The sequence below is a fragment of the Capsella rubella genome, unplaced genomic scaffold (assembly GCF_000375325.1).
Source record: "Capsella rubella cultivar Monte Gargano unplaced genomic scaffold, Caprub1_0 scaffold_8, whole genome shotgun sequence".
Classification (NCBI taxonomy): Eukaryota; Viridiplantae; Streptophyta; class Magnoliopsida; order Brassicales; family Brassicaceae; genus Capsella; species Capsella rubella.
In genome coordinates, this window is record NW_006238916.1 from 7,976,547 (window position 1) to 7,992,168 (window position 15,622).

The 15,622-nt window shown below is 34.8% G+C and overlaps 5 protein-coding genes across 5 annotated transcripts; 2 read left to right on the forward strand and 3 right to left on the reverse strand.

Annotated features, from left to right (window-relative positions):
- The first annotated feature begins 5,741 nt into the window (after positions 1–5,741).
- On the forward strand, positions 5,742–8,272 carry LOC17875917 (probable aminotransferase TAT2). Its single transcript, XM_006280494.2, has 7 exons — positions 5,742–6,145; positions 6,756–7,095; positions 7,185–7,403; positions 7,496–7,555; positions 7,645–7,800; positions 7,898–7,991; positions 8,081–8,272. Exons 1-7 carry the CDS (start codon positions 5,907–5,909, stop codon positions 8,209–8,211), a joined length of 1,239 nt encoding a protein of 412 aa, XP_006280556.1. The 5' UTR covers positions 5,742–5,906; the 3' UTR covers positions 8,212–8,272.
- Positions 8,273–9,025: 753 nt separating this feature from the next.
- On the forward strand, positions 9,026–9,627 carry LOC17877156 (homeobox-leucine zipper protein ATHB-52). Its single transcript, XM_006281175.2, has one exon. The coding sequence runs from the start codon at positions 9,026–9,028 to the stop codon at positions 9,503–9,505; it is 480 nt and encodes a 159-aa protein (XP_006281237.1). The 3' UTR covers positions 9,506–9,627.
- A 355-nt stretch (positions 9,628–9,982) lies between these two features.
- Positions 9,983–11,442, reverse strand: LOC17875517 (UDP-glycosyltransferase 79B9). The gene is given in 2 exon segments (XM_023779834.1): positions 9,983–10,234; positions 10,236–11,442. Coding segments are annotated over 2 exon segments (1,323 nt in total). The 5' UTR covers positions 11,405–11,442; the 3' UTR covers positions 9,983–10,080.
- A 732-nt stretch (positions 11,443–12,174) lies between these two features.
- LOC17875837 (codeine O-demethylase) lies at positions 12,175–13,494 on the reverse strand. Its single transcript, XM_006281794.1, has 4 exons — positions 13,258–13,494; positions 12,936–13,183; positions 12,533–12,860; positions 12,175–12,411 (listed from the first exon to the last, which is right to left on the reverse strand). The coding sequence occupies exons 1-4, from the start codon at positions 13,492–13,494 to the stop codon at positions 12,175–12,177; spliced, it is 1,050 nt and encodes a 349-aa protein (XP_006281856.1).
- A 576-nt stretch (positions 13,495–14,070) lies between these two features.
- On the reverse strand, positions 14,071–15,533 carry LOC17875317 (UDP-glycosyltransferase 79B6). The gene has a single exon (XM_006281733.2). It carries the CDS (start codon positions 15,492–15,494, stop codon positions 14,151–14,153), a length of 1,344 nt encoding a protein of 447 aa, XP_006281795.1. The 5' UTR covers positions 15,495–15,533; the 3' UTR covers positions 14,071–14,150.
- Between the last annotated feature and the right edge of the window lie 89 nt (positions 15,534–15,622).

Sequence of the window (15,622 nt, forward strand, 5' to 3'; positions counted from 1 at the left end):
ATTTTAAATTCTAAAAGTTTTATATATTTGAACCTATTATTTATAATATTTTGAAACTATTTGAAATTTTAAATATGCTCACGTAACAATGGTTTTAATATTGGTCATACTTATAATGATTTTAAACCATTGTCCAAAATATTTAACCGAGTGTAGTTGAGTATTATACGTCCGTTTTGAAAAATTCAAATTGCAACATATGCAAAAAAAAGTTAAATTTTTATTTAATATTTATATTATATAATATAATATCATAAATTAAAAATAACATCAAATAAAAGTGAAAGAAGAATAATATTTTTTAAAATAGATTATATTAAATTAGTTAGAAAAATATTAGTAAATCCTATAATTAGTTATGGAAATAATATAATGCTAAAATTAGATTTGGAAAGTATCCGGTGTATGTATCCAAACCCATTAATCTATCCAACTTTAAAAGATCCAATTACAAATTTCGGGTAATTTTTTGAAATTGACCCGACCCGGAAACACTTTTTGTACTTCTCTTTTACTAATATAGGGATGTGATTAAATTATATAGAATTAAGGTGGTAAGTTCTTACCATTGAGTTAATCTCGCTAACCGTTTGGAAGAGGTGACAAGGTGTCAAACATACTATTTTTGGTTTACTATTTGTTTCATGCAAGTATAAATATGTTGGTAGTTTTAGTTAAGATTATCATAATGAGTGACATATAGAAGTTATTTGTAAACAATAATTAATTATCGTACCACCATCATTGTTGAGGATAGATCAACCTCTAGATACTAAACTAAACTATACTCTAAAGTAACTATTACAAACTTTTTATCGTATATAAAAAGTTGGGATAAACTTAATTAGAATAACTCGTCCCTTTGACAATTCATATCAACGTTTGGTTCCGAGAGTACCGATTCATAACTTTTTTTTTGTTTACTACTTGTTCTCTCTATCAAGTGTGTGTAATTAGAGAGAACAAAAAAAAAAGTTATGAATCGTACATTTAAATCATTATCAGATACATGCTATAAGACTATTACACCTGCTACAACTGTTTAATAGTATTTATTACTATCTAGAAATCGAGGTCTATAATCTATATGTCTGTTTAGACATATCAGCAAATGACAGTAACTAAATCTACTTAATAAGATCCTTTCCACTTTTCCAGTCTAAATACATACATGCTATAATACTACAAATATTTGGAGTAGAAAAGAATATCACGTACAAAGGTATGAGCAGAAGCAAATAACAGTATACAATTGTGATTTTGAATCTATGAAAGTTGTAAATATGCTTCGTTCGCCAAAGTGCTAATTGTCTAACATTGAAAACAAAGTCCGTAATACACTGAGATGCTCAGACGACGTACGTAGGTTACCATTTCGCCAAAACGGATTGCAATGTTGATATTTCACAATGTTGTTTTCGTATCTTTAATATTCTTAGAACATACTTTTAAGTTTTGTAATTGTTTGCTCACTTGTAACCATTTATTTTACATAAGTAATATATATGGATAACAAATACTGTATAGTTTTGTTTGTTTGGTATCCATATATATTAAATACTACATTTATTTATCCTTCTTTTTTTTTTTTCTAATTAAAGTTGAGATTATGAGTGTCGTCACTTGTTGCTTTAGAGTGGTCATTTGGTTTTATCAATTTACCATTAAATTTGTTGCTGTTGTTGTTTTATAACCCGTTTATATTTATCATTTATTACCATTATTTTTATTGATTTGTTTTTAAAAAAGAGGTGACGCTAAAGGTATGGGGTTAAATGTTATTAATACCTGCAAAAGGCGAATAATAAATAATGATAAAGCCATAATAAATGCAGGGGGGGTTAACACAGTATTAACAAACAGTATAAATTCCCTAGTGAACCTACTCAATTGAGTTAACGTATAGCCTAATAGCCCAATAATGCATATATTGGTTCAAAAGAGGAGGATCTTATACTTCAGATAGTCAAATTATCTGTTTTTTCTCGATGGTCAAGCTCTCAAACAGTCGAAGGAGTAGGTGAGTGAACTGTGAAAGCAGCAGGTGAGATAGAGCTAATTATATCAGTACATGATAACATGAACTGATCAGTTTTATCTTTTATGTAATGTATTCATATTAATGGTGTACTGTCATTTACTATTAGTTTATGATATCTCGTTTTCTAATAGATTTTAACGCAACTGTACCAGGCATCGACTAAATTGAAAGTCTTTTATATCAAATAATCTGACGGCACAGTAGGAAATAAAGGATTTGCTCTGGATTTAGTATTGCATTGCAAAATAATTTTATCTTCTAATTAAACAAACTTCAACATTTGTAATCTAGGCTATATATGTATAAAGGCTTTTTCATTCAGATTAGTATGAAATTGTTACTGCACCAAATCTTTTCTCTTTACTTTGGTCATTGTTAATTAGACCTAACGTATCTAAAAAATATATGTCACTCAACATTTACGCATATGAATGTTACACTTGTAAATTTTTTTCCTCGAGTATAAACAATGTTTGTTTCTTCTTTACAATAATAGAGCTAGACCTTCATTCAACTCGTTGAATACGAAACGACGTCATTTTTCTTTTGATATTTTTACGTGGCCGCTGATGCTAATATGTTGATTCACATCGTTATGCAGAAAAATCAACCAAATCACTTTAATTCATGTCTCACGAAACAACTACATGAAGTTTTTGGCATGGTCATTTAGTTCGGATAGAACTCATCACATTGAGGATAATAGTTACCACATATAAGCTTTTTTAGCAACATATAAAGAAAAAAGAAAAAAAAGGAGAATAATTCGTTTATGAAAGTGTCCTTTTCCCATATCATGGCTTGCTGTTTTCCAAATATATTATATGATGTTACTGTTTTAATCCTACGACAGAAAATATATTATTTTAAGAGATACGACGAAATTGTATATTAGATCACATCATTCGCATGCGTAAAAAATGAGTAGCACGGTTTAACAAATGTAACAATATACAAACAAGTGCCAAATGAATAATAAAATCGCATGCAAATGGTTAAAGAGCTAGCCTATTCCTACAAATAACATGCCTAAACATGTGTTCTTTACCTAAATATTTCCAAGTTTCATTATCATTTAGCAAATAAACATGTGTTTTTTTTTTAAGTATAAGGAGGAATACTTGGGATTTTCACTTATTTTTTACCCTTTAGTTTCTCACTAGTATACACTTCTTTGGTGTGTATTTTTTTTTTTCTTGGTCCCCTTAGATAGCCTTACACCTAAAACCTAGCTGTTGATGCAACGTCTCTCTTTTATTTTTTATTTTTTTTTCTCTTCCTTTTCTTTTGCAACTTGATGCAAAACGCGTCTTCACTCTTCAAGACCAGAGTACAACCCCATAATATACATTTTACCTCTATAATAAGATAATTTTGTTTTACATACGGATAATCTTTTTCTTTCTTTTACTCTTACATCGTTAAGTGAGTATACTTTTATAAATACGTTTATTTCTTCGAAAAAATGTCTATTATGTTTAAAAGTTGCATTAAGATACTTTTTTCAGTTAGGATGTAAATTACTCTAATCGAGTGGGTTTTACAATGAAAAATGAAAAAAACTTTTAACTGGCTAAACAAAAATAAAAATCAGTGGATCTACTAGCCTCTACTCACGGACCGAAATTGTTTAATGACTTTGAGCATATATATAATGGGCTTTGAAGGCCATATTTTCGCTAGCATCAGACTTAGTGGCCCAATAAATGTGATGACGCAGTGGCACATTTTATTGCAAAAATTACGGACGGGACAATGTCATTGCAAATTTGCAATACTCAAATGTTCCCAACAAAAAAAAGATATGTTTTGTAAATCTTTATATAAGTTTTTAAAACTTACAATGATATATACGAAAATTGTCATCGTACCACCTAAACTCCCGTATAAGAGTCGAGGGTTGTAAACTTATTTATGACAAAATATTCAAGGATGCCCAAAATTTAATACCTATTTGGCCAAACTTTAGCCAGAGCTAAAACTTAGATATAACCTAAGGCCATCATTGTTGTTGGTCTCCTAAGATTTGTTAAGAGATAATATATACAAATTAAATACCTGATTAATCATGGGGGAAATCTTATATTTTATACAAGCTAGCAGAGTCACATTCTTCCTATGCGGCATAATGGTATAGAAGTTCTTTAACATGGAAAAAGTAAATAAACTGGAACTACAACTTAGATTCCACTAGGTCTTACTCTTGCAGTATTCGTATATACCCGTATTTTTACATATCTTCTTAGGTGTAGTTTTGGGCTATGTTATATATATATATATGCCAATATAACATTCGTCACACCTTTATCTATCACAATTTGTGAGTATCAATTGAAATTGTTTTATAATTTTTAGGCCTCATCGTATATATATGCCAATATATATAACATATTAACATTCATCACACATTTGCAATATTTATCATATTTAGTTTGAAAACCAAACCAAATCTTAATTAGTATATAATAGAATATACACATGAAGAATGCGTGGTGAAATTGAAACATATTACATCATCGTCATTAGAAAACATCGATTAGATGAGTTGTCGGCGTCGTCTCGATTCGGACAGCGATTTGAAGACGAATACGAACGGCGAGAAAACATATATTTCTCCGTTTTGTTAGTTTAGGAGAGGTGAGGTGAGGTGGAAGAGATGACAAATGGAAGCTTACGTACCAAAAAAGAAGGACACGTAAAGATTTGGTAGATACGTACGGTGTAAGTCATCTCATCTTCACAATTCACAAATGGTAGTATACCTTTTTGGTTTTATCTTGTGCTTCGTCTTTACCTACGTGGCCATTTCATCGTTCCGTTCGTCAAAACCACAATAAATATCAAATAATCTTATCTACCATAAAGATGGTATGGTCCGTTTCTTTTTTTAAAAGGTTTTTTGGGTTTGAATGATTTATCAACGGTCGCATAGATATTTTAGTCTATAGGCCGACGTCCATAACCATCGATCATCGGGGATTAGAACATGTTTGATGAGTAGTCTCTTTTTTTTTTCGTTATTGGCTGCGATGTTTATCTGAAATTCGTAAGAAAACTAACAGAAATTACGACTTTATATGCGTGTGTGCTTTAAATTTCTGATTCACCCGTGAAGCGTAAGATGTAATTTATACTTCTGAATCATTCACCCGTGAGTTGGATAAAAACCAACAAATACAAAATTCTCCGAGCTTACAACCTTTACTCTGAATTCACAGTCCATCAAGATTAAAAAAAAAAAAAAAAACGTTGGTTTAATATATGAAAATAATGGCAATATGTAAAATTTATAAGGTTTTGTAATCAATATATATTTAATTTACCATCATCACATTATGTATGTGAAGCAATGTGATTCATGAGGCAATGTGATTCATGTGGCCTCACATAAATATGTTTTTTTTTTTTGGTTGTAAAAAGATAGTAATCTTAAGAGTATTAACTTGTCAAAAAAAAAAAGGGTAAAAATCTTAAGAATATTAAATCACATATTACAGCTATCATATATATAGTTAAGAAATATGTAATATCTTTTGACTTCTTTGCAATTCTGTAATGAAACCCATAATTACAGCTACCATTATCTCCTACTTTGGGTATAAATTACACAATTATAAAAAAACTTAGTCCGATTCGGTAATGAAAACAAAGACTTTGGGTTAAAAGTCCTATAAAATAATAATGTTAAATACGAAGGAGAGACAAATGAGTGGTTGTAAACAAAAATAAACCACAAATTGTTTTTCTTATATCTTTCCTTCTCCAATCTGGCAAATCTCACTCTCAAATACACACACACACATCAAACCCAAAACCACCTCTTCCTCTTTACGAGTTGCACCGAAACAAGAAATTTCAAGAAGAGATGGAGAATGGAGCAACGACGACGACGAGTACAATCACGATCAAAGGGATTCTGAGTTTGCTAATGGAAAGCATCTCAGAAGAAGAAGGAAAGAGAGTTATATCTCTTGGAATGGGAGACCCAACTCTGTATTCGTGTTTTCGTACAACGCAAGTCTCTCTTCAAGCTGTTTCGGATTCTCTTTTGTCCAATAAGTTCCATGGTTATGCTCCCACCGTCGGTCTTCCCCAAGCCCGAAGGTTAGTTTCGTCTTTTCGCTTTGTCTCTCTGTTTTTTTTGGTGTTTTTTCTCGCTTGGTACGTGTGGTGGCGATGCTGTTTTAGGGTAGAGATGTCTCATATTCTGTTGGTTTAACTATACCGAAATCATAAATTGAACCAAAATTTTACTGGTTGGTAAATTGAACCGAATTTTAAATTTTGGCTGATGTGATGAATGAATTTTACAGTTTCTAGAAAATCTGATTAATGATGAAATTTAGTAGAAAATACCAACGTTTTTGGCAAATTAAATTCGAAAGAAAAAAAAAATCGAAAGAAACTTATTAACTTTTTTTTTTAAATATGAAAAATTATAAATAATGTAATAATTAATTTTGCTTCACTAATTTTCGAATTTATTGATTTATTTTAGTCATTTTTATTATCAATGCCTTCATTTATTGGTTCGGTTGCTATTGGTTTAAAACGGTTTTTTGGTTCATGACTTGTTTTAAAGCCTTTTGATTGTAACGGAGTCTTTGCTGTATTTTTCATTTTATTAATTTTATGAGAAAAAAAGCAAACAATGAAAAAGACTAAAACTTGCAAATCAAGTCTCTCACACTTTGTGTTGTGTGTAACAAAACAGGGCAATCGCGGAGTATCTATCACGTGATCTTCCATACAAACTGTCACAGGATGATGTCTTTGTTACATCGGGTTGCACGCAAGCGATTGATGTAGCATTGGCTATGTTGGCTCGTCCTAGGGCTAATATAATTCTTCCAAGACCTGGTTTCCCAATCTATGAGCTCTGTGCTAAGTTTAGACACCTCGAGGTTCGCTACGTCGATCTTCTTCCAGAAAACGGATGGGAGATCGATCTTGATGCTGTCGAGTCTCTTGCAGACGAAAACACGGTTGCTTTGGTTGTTATAAACCCTGGTAATCCTTGTGGGAATGTCTATAGTTACCACCATTTGATGAAGGTTAGCTTGAGAGTTCTGTAACTAATGTTGTTTCTTGTTTTGAGATTGTGATGTATTCAAAGTTGTGTTTTCCTTATTTTGTGCTACAGATTGCGGAAACAGCGAAAAAACTCGGGTTTCTTGTGATTGCTGATGAAGTTTATGGTCATCTTGCTTTCGGGAGCAAACCGTTTGTGCCAATGGGTGTGTTTGGATCTATTGTTCCAGTACTTACTCTTGGTTCTTTATCAAAGAGGTGGATAGTTCCTGGTTGGCGGCTCGGGTGGTTCGTGACAACTGATCCTTCTGGCTCGTTTAAGGACCCTAAGGTTAGTAATAGCTTCAGTCTTTATTGAAACTGATGATGCAGAGAGTGCAAAATAAGCTGTTTACTTACTGAAAATTTGTTCATTTGGATTAGATCATTGAGCGGTTTAAAAAATACTTTGATATTCTTGGTGGACCAGCTACATTTATTCAGGTATGTTATATTATATATGTTACTTAGATTTCAAAATATTTCTGATCATCTTTGAGTAATTAATCTTGTTCTTGATTGTGTTGCACCAGGCTGCAGTCCCCACGATTTTAGAACAGACGGATGAATCATTCTTCAAGAAAACCTTGAACTCGTTGAAGAACTCTTCGGATATCTGTTGTGACTGGATCAAGGAGATCCCTTGCATTGATTCATCGCATCGGCCAGAAGGATCCATGGCAATGATGGTGAGCATCTATATTATAAAATTGTGAAAAAATGTAACACAAATTGTTACACACACATCTATGGTCTTAAACATTTGATTTGTGTACTGTCGTTCAGGTTAAGCTGAATCTCTCATTACTCGAAGATGTAAGCGATGATATCGACTTCTGTTTCAAGTTAGCTAGAGAAGAATCAGTCATCCTTCTTCCCGGTAAGGCTATTTTATATTCAGTCTCTTGTATAGAAATTATAAGACTGGTCCTTTTTTGATATATATGTGGATTGGATGTGGCTGAACAGGGACTGCCGTGGGGCTGAAGAACTGGCTGAGGATAACGTTTGCGGCAGATGCAACTTCAATCGAAGAAGCTTTTAAAAGAATCAAATGTTTCTATCTCAGACATGCCAAAACTCAATATCCAACCACATAGTTGAATTCTATACATGATCAAAATGTAATTCGAAAACACATATACAGTATAGTGTTTTATATATTTTATTTATTTATAAATTTTGATATAAAATTAGCTTTCTTGTAATAAGATCAGGATTATTACACTTCTTGAAATAAAAGAATTGATCAGGATTACAGAATAGTTTCGTATCTCAAAAGGGTTATAAAGTGTTCTTACGATTCTGATATGAAAATGAAAGAACTCTTAAAACAAGATGCATTGTCTCAAAGAGAACCGAAATAAAAAAGGTTCGTACTTTAAGTTAATAAACATTTTGCTTAGATGATAATGTTATTAAATTTAAGTAGGTAGGATACGACCAGCCCACGTGAATACATGCATGTATTTGAGAAAAATACTTGTTAATCAACGAACTTATTTCAATTAATTAATCAGAATAGTAAGTCCCAATTCATTAAGCACTGTTAAGTGGGCCTTTCGGCCCCATAGCTTTGATTCCCAAATGACCCCTTCTATATAAACCGACTTCAAATTTTGTGTTAATCTTTACTATCCATTTTGTAAAATAGGTTTTTACTAGAGTTGCATAAGCTAGTTAACTTACTACTAGATGGTGAACCACTATTGGAACTTGTTTTAGAAAATGATACATTTTCGAACTTGTATTGTTATGGATTTATATACAAAGTTTGAGTTAATTTTGTTTGCTTATCTTTTTTTTTACATAAAACACCCTCATTGTTAAAATATATGTGTGTGTGTGTGTATAAGTAGCATCCGTAGCCACAACATTGTACATAGCACAACAAAAAGAGAGAGAGAGAGAGAGATGGAGAATTCTGAGAGTGAGAGTCAGAGCGGAAACAAGAAAAAGAGGCTAACACAAGAGCAAGTAAGACAACTGGAGAAATGCTTCACTGTGAACAAGAAACTCGAGCCAGATCTCAAGATTCAACTGTCGAACCAGCTAGGTTTACCTCAGAGACAAGTGGCAGTCTGGTTCCAAAACAAACGAGCCAGGTCCAAGACTCAGGCTCTCGAGCTCCAACACTGCACTCTTCAGTCCAAGCTCGAAGCAGCTCTCTCCGACAAGGCAAAGTTAGAGCGTCAAGTGCAGTTTCTCCAAGATGAGCTGAAAAGATCGAGGAATCAGCTTGCTCTGTTAAGGAGTCATGGTTCACCTGCGGATAATTCTTATCTTGGTTCTTGTGAAGAAGAAGGGCAAGATGATCAAGTGGTTGTCTTCGACGAGCTTTACGCTTGTTTTGTTAGCAATGGACATGGATCTTCATCAACCTCATGGGTCTGATTCTGTTTTCGACAAAGACAAGATTCCAATATATAGTCTTGTCTCTGTTTTTCGTTTGATCTGTTTCTTGTTGTCTGAATATATCTAAAATCTGTAATTAAAGTCATTCAGGCATTCACTAAATACAAAGAGGTTATTTTTCTTCATTTTCATACTACAATTATAAAATTATAAGAAATTGGAATCAAGAATTGCAATGTTGTATATATAACACCAGAACCCAAAAATACTTAATGGTCTAGTTTCATATTTTATCTAAGTAAACAAATCAAGATTTTGTATCGTGTGCTTAATGGTCCAATTAATTTTGACATTATCAGTATAACATATATCTTAGCCAATTCCAATTTCCAAAGTCTTTATTTATGAAAGAAAAATCGCATTCTTGCTTTGCTCATTTGGACCGGAACGAGTTGATGAATTTATAGTAAAAGACAAAAGTTGAACAAAAATCAAATCTATTACAACTTCGAGAAAAAAGACAAAACACATCCACGACGACTTCGTCATGGTCTAGTTTCTTATTTCCTTATTTGTGACAGCTACTACGTACGTATACTTCTTTACAAAGTATTTCATTCCAGATTTGAATCAACTAGATTCTGCAAAGTTTCAACAAATTTATCAGTGTAACCGGTTAATAATCCAGGACTAACCAAAATCTCCTTCATTCTTGTGTGGTTCCTCCTCACTCGACCCCCTACCTCGCTATCTTTGTCCATCACCGAGGCTCTCCTTCGAGAACCATCCTGTTTTCTCTCTTTGGACTTCTACCGAAACCTCGAGTTCCTCTGTCATCAGTCTCGTGTTGAGAACTTGATCACATAGATATGGAAGCAAGACTATTTGGCAATCACTCACTAGAGACTCCCACATTGATCCAAACCCACAATGGTTCACAAAGCAGCCTACTGATGGATGAGCCAATATCAATGGTTGCTGCACCCATTCTCCCCAAACCACTCCACGATTCTTCACTCTCTCCTCAAACCCTTCTGGCAACGCTTCTTGGATTGTCTCTGAGCCTTTTGGTGGCTTTACCGCTACAAGAAACGGTAAACCAGTAAGCTCTGTTCCTAAACAGAGTTCTTGGAACTGATCCTTCTCCAGTTTGATTTGACTTCCCAATGCACAATATATTACAGAGCCGGGTTCAAACTGATTCAGCCAGTGACTCCATCGATCTTCAAGTGCTTTACTGTTGTCTTGCTCTGGAAGCATTGGACCTGTCAAAAGAACCTTCCTCTGGTATTGACTCTCGATATAGTCACAAAACTTACCTTCAACTTCTTTGCAAGTCCTTACTGAAATGAAATTACAATTCATTAGACCTGTTGTTATCCGGTGATAAAGCCTCTCGAAGAACATGGAAAAGGAAAACAAGGCGTGAGCATCTTGCTCACGGTACACCACTTTTGACGAAGGATAACCCGGTGGAGATACTCCTAATTCACTACCTGGGACAAGTTCATGAGCTATGGAGTTAGCCGATACCACAAAGTACAACACACTCTTGACTCTGTGTTCTTTCGCCACTTCTGGAACCCAATAAGCAAAATCGAAAAAGATTAGGTCTGGTCTCAAAGCACAGACCGCTGCTTCTACCTGATCGCGTGTTAGATCCATGGCTGCGGTCAGAAACTTCCCCAACGAGATGGGGATATCCGAGGCGGTCTCGGCGCCAGTAGGGAGGCCATCAACATGAGGTATAGTAAGAGGGTGAAAGACAATATTGTCTGGGAATAGATTGTGATGTTCCAACTGTTTCTGAGCTTTCTTAGGTAGCAAGAAAGTAACCCTATGACCATTCTCAGCTAACTTGTTGGCTAGATGCAAGTACGGAGTCATATGACCAAAAGCAAACCATGGGAACATAAAAGCATGAAACTGTTTGCCCATTTTTCTTTCCTAAACAGTCGAAACACAAAAACAAAAATAAAGATTTCAAAGAGACCCAAAAGAAGAAGTTTTTGTTGTGTTTCAAATGATAAGCATCATTGCTTCTTCTTCTTCTTTTTTTTTCTTTTTTTTTTGCTTGCTAAAAGATTCCTGCAATTGATGTTTAAGCTTGGAGAATGAGCTTCTGAAAGTGTTTAAGGTTTTTTTATTACTACCCCTTGGTGGTTTAGTAATTAGTAGGTGAACCAGTGGGTGCATGTGTTGAGAATATACTTTGTCTACATTAGAAAAGTCTATGATCTAGATGATATTATTGTTTATATTTAATCCTTATTGTAATGTAGACATGTAATGCCTCTAGAAAATACAATGTTGCATATCAAAAAGTCAAATACTAGGTTTGACTACGAATCTGAACCAGGTTAGCCTGGCCCTATTTGATTCGAGTCTGTACAAGCCCAAATATATCTTAATTTGAGCTCGACCACCTAAAAGGAAAGTACTTCATGAAACATCATGAGATGAGGGAAATAAAATATCCCCTAGAGTCCTAGACTCAAGTTCAAATTCTTCCTTTTATCACTCTAGCTATCTTTCTCAATTCTTTCGGATCTGACTTGTGTTTTAGGAAGATGAACTTTAAACTCTAATTGTGTTATTGCAACAACACAGCACAAATGCAATCTCGCGTTCCAACAAAGAAAGAAACAATCTTGTTTAATAAGGATCAAGCATGCATTTGTTGATACCAAAAGGAGACTGAATGTTTTTCAGATCAATGCAGCTTCGATCGGTCTTCGACCTTGTTGATAGTAATCGAAGTAGGTCTTCTCAGATATCTTAATTGCTTTGTACAACCTTGGTCTTGCCTCAGACACAAGCCCATATACAGGTTGAATCTCGTTGTCCTTATCAGCGTTGCAAAACGTTGCCACAGATATCCTTTCCTTTTCTCTGTTAAGCACCACTCTATGAACAGGGCTCTTGTATATTCCATTGCTCATTATCTGAACACACATGAGAGATTCTTTCAAATCTGCACCAATCACTCTTGAAATATATTGTAGATGCATTTTTTTTAAAGAAACTTTATATTTTTTCATACACGAATATATCAAGATTGATTACCTCCATAGTATCTCCTACATTGATCATAATGTTATGAGGGATGATTGAAGCTTTATACCACTTCCCATCTTTGAGGAACTGAAGTCCTTCGACATTTTTGTCGGGTATGAGAAGAGTAAAGGCCGAGCCGTCAGAATGCGGTTTAAGCCCAAGAACCTTGTCCGGCCTCAAACATGGAGGATACATGTTAAATCTTGTCTCCATCGTAGCATTTTTACCATGCATCTCTAGAAAGCAATTATCTTCCAACTCCAACGATCTAGCCAATGCCTTGAAGAATTGCTCAACCACTAGCTGTTGCTTCATTGTGTATTCATTTAAAGTCTCCCTAAAGAAACGCTAGTAAAAAACCAAAAAAAAATCTAAAGTAAAGCTAAAGGGAACTCAAGCTATGGATATTTACCTGAATCCGATTGGGATGTTAGGCCAGAACTTAAGCTTTCGTTGATTTTCAGGGGAAGTAATGAGGTACAAGCGGTCGACCCAGTCAAGAACTTGATCATCCGACAGTATCATGTCGTTTCCATATCCTTGAGAACTACCAATCTCTCTTGCGTACTTTTGTTTCTCTTCTGTCGGAAGCGCAAAGAACTGCTTCGTTAGCTCATAAACCTTGTCGAGTAACGTTTCTGTGATTCCATGATTCATCACCTGCTTCAAAAGAGAGATTTAATTTCTTTGACGAATTTTTATGATTATATATGATCATTACTAAGAGAGCAAACCTGAACAACGCTCCATGTAGATAGCGCCGAGTGAAGTTTATTCACCTCTTCTCGACCGACATCAGATGAAGAGAAGAGTAGACTAAGATCGATGGAAGTAATTTCCATCTCTTGCAACGAACCGTTGAAAGGTTGACCACCTTCTCCGTCGCCGGTGGATGTGTAGAGGTATCTTTCCGGTAGTCTTTCGCCGGCTGCAACCACTTCTTGAACAGTCTTGAACTTTGGTTTCGCCATCTTTCGTAGGATCTTTTGTTAGATAAACTTAAAAAAAATAAAATTGTATTAAACGAAGACGATCTTGAGTTCTTCTTGAATTTTCACTATTTTAATACCAGTTGCCCCAGGACAAAAAAAATGCCGTTTCGTAACATTATCTCAAGAGTGAATATGCAACCTAACAATTTTTTATTTTTTTTTCATTTTCTTTATATTTCGATTGTGCCCAAGATTTTAAGGAATAGTTAAGAAAAGCATCTTTAAAAGAAAGAGAAAATACACTATGTTTGGGTTTGAAATTTTGTTTTGAGTATAAAAATTAGTACGAATATGCAAAAAAATATGTATTACTCCCATGGATTGTTTTGTATTTTTCTTATCACTGGAAGAGTTGAAAATGAAATTTTTTATTTGTAAGGCTATCTACTTAATTTTCATCTCAAATTGAGTCATTTACATATTTTATACCCTAAATATTTCTCAAATAATAGTAACATATCAAGATCATGAGTTCATCAATCAAGTTATATTTGATTTAATAAGTGAATAGAACATAACAAGAAACGAACAGTTAACTACTTGAAAGAGCAGAGCTTAAAAAGTCCATGCATATATATAACGTTATTGTGGCAAACCAAGTTTCTTACAAAGTAAATTATTCATCTTCTTTCTATTTAGACTAGTTTCTGTAATGCTTCTATAAACTTATTGACATCACGATTCATTAGTCCAGTACTAACCAGAGACTCTTTCCATTTAGCGTGGTTCCTCCTCACTAGGTTCCCTAGCTCACTGTCTTTATCCATCACAGATTTAATCGAATCGCTCAAGCTCTCCTTTGAGAACCATCCTGTTTCCTCTCTCTTCACCTCCACCGAGACCTCGAGCTCCTCGCTCATCAGTCTAGTGTTAAGTATTTGTTCACCCAAATGTGGAATAAACACTATTTGGCAGTCATTCACTAGAGCCTCCCACATTGACCCGAAACCGCAATGACTCACAAAGCAGCCTATGGATGGATGAGCCAATATCAATGGTTGCTGCACCCATCCTCCCCAAACCACTCCACGTCCCTTAACCCTCTCTTCGAACCCGTTTGGTAAGGCTTCTTGTATTGTGGAGAAGCCTTTTGGTGGCTTTACCGCTACAAGAAATGGTAAACCTGTCAGCTCCATTCCTAGACAGAGTTCTTGGAACTGGTCCTTTTCAAGAATGATTTGACTACCCAATGCACAGTATATTACTGATCCCGGTTCATACTGGTTCAGCCATTTTCTCCATTGATCTTCAAGTGGTTTACTATTGTCCGGCTCAGGAAGCATTGGACCCGTCAAGAGAACTTTTCTTTGAAATTGGCTTTCGATGAAATCGCAGAATTTTCCTTCCATTTCTTGACAAGTCCTTATCGAAATGATATCGCAGTTTTTAAGTCCTATCATTATACGTTCGTAAAACGTAGTCCCATCTCCAAACGGGTAGGAGAGAAAGGCAAAACAGTTAGTTTCTTGTCCCCGAAGCAACACCTTAGAAGAAGGATATCCAGGTGGAGGAACAGCCATAGCATCTGGACTATGACCAGGGACAAACGAGATAGCTACACATGCTGCAGAGATCGTTATGTAATTCACACTCTTGGCTCCATACTCTCTAGCTATCTCAGGAATCCAGTGAGCAAAATCGAAGAAAATCAGATCCGGTTTACCTATAGAAACCGCTTCTTCGACCTGATTGCGTGTCCGATCCATAGCCGAGGCGAGAAAACTCCCTGAGGAGATCGGTATATCGGAGGTTGTCTCGGCGCCAGCAGGGAGGCCATCTACAGATGGGATGGTAAGTGTCTGAAAAATGATGAAGTCTGGGAAGAGATTGAGAGGTTCAAGTTGCTTCAAAGCTTTCTTGGGAAGCAAGAAAGTGATTCTGTGCCCTCCCTCAGCTAATTTGTTAGCCAGATGCAAAAACGCAGTCATGTGACCAAAGCCGAACCATGGGAACATGAAAGCATGAAACTTTGACCCCATTTCTGTTATGTTCCTCTGTTTTTGTCTTTCTAACCTTGTTTCTTAATTGTGTTTCTGTTTATGAAATTTTAGAACTGAAGTTTAGGAGAAGACTGGTATCAATTGAATGATTCAAGTTTGTTACGAAA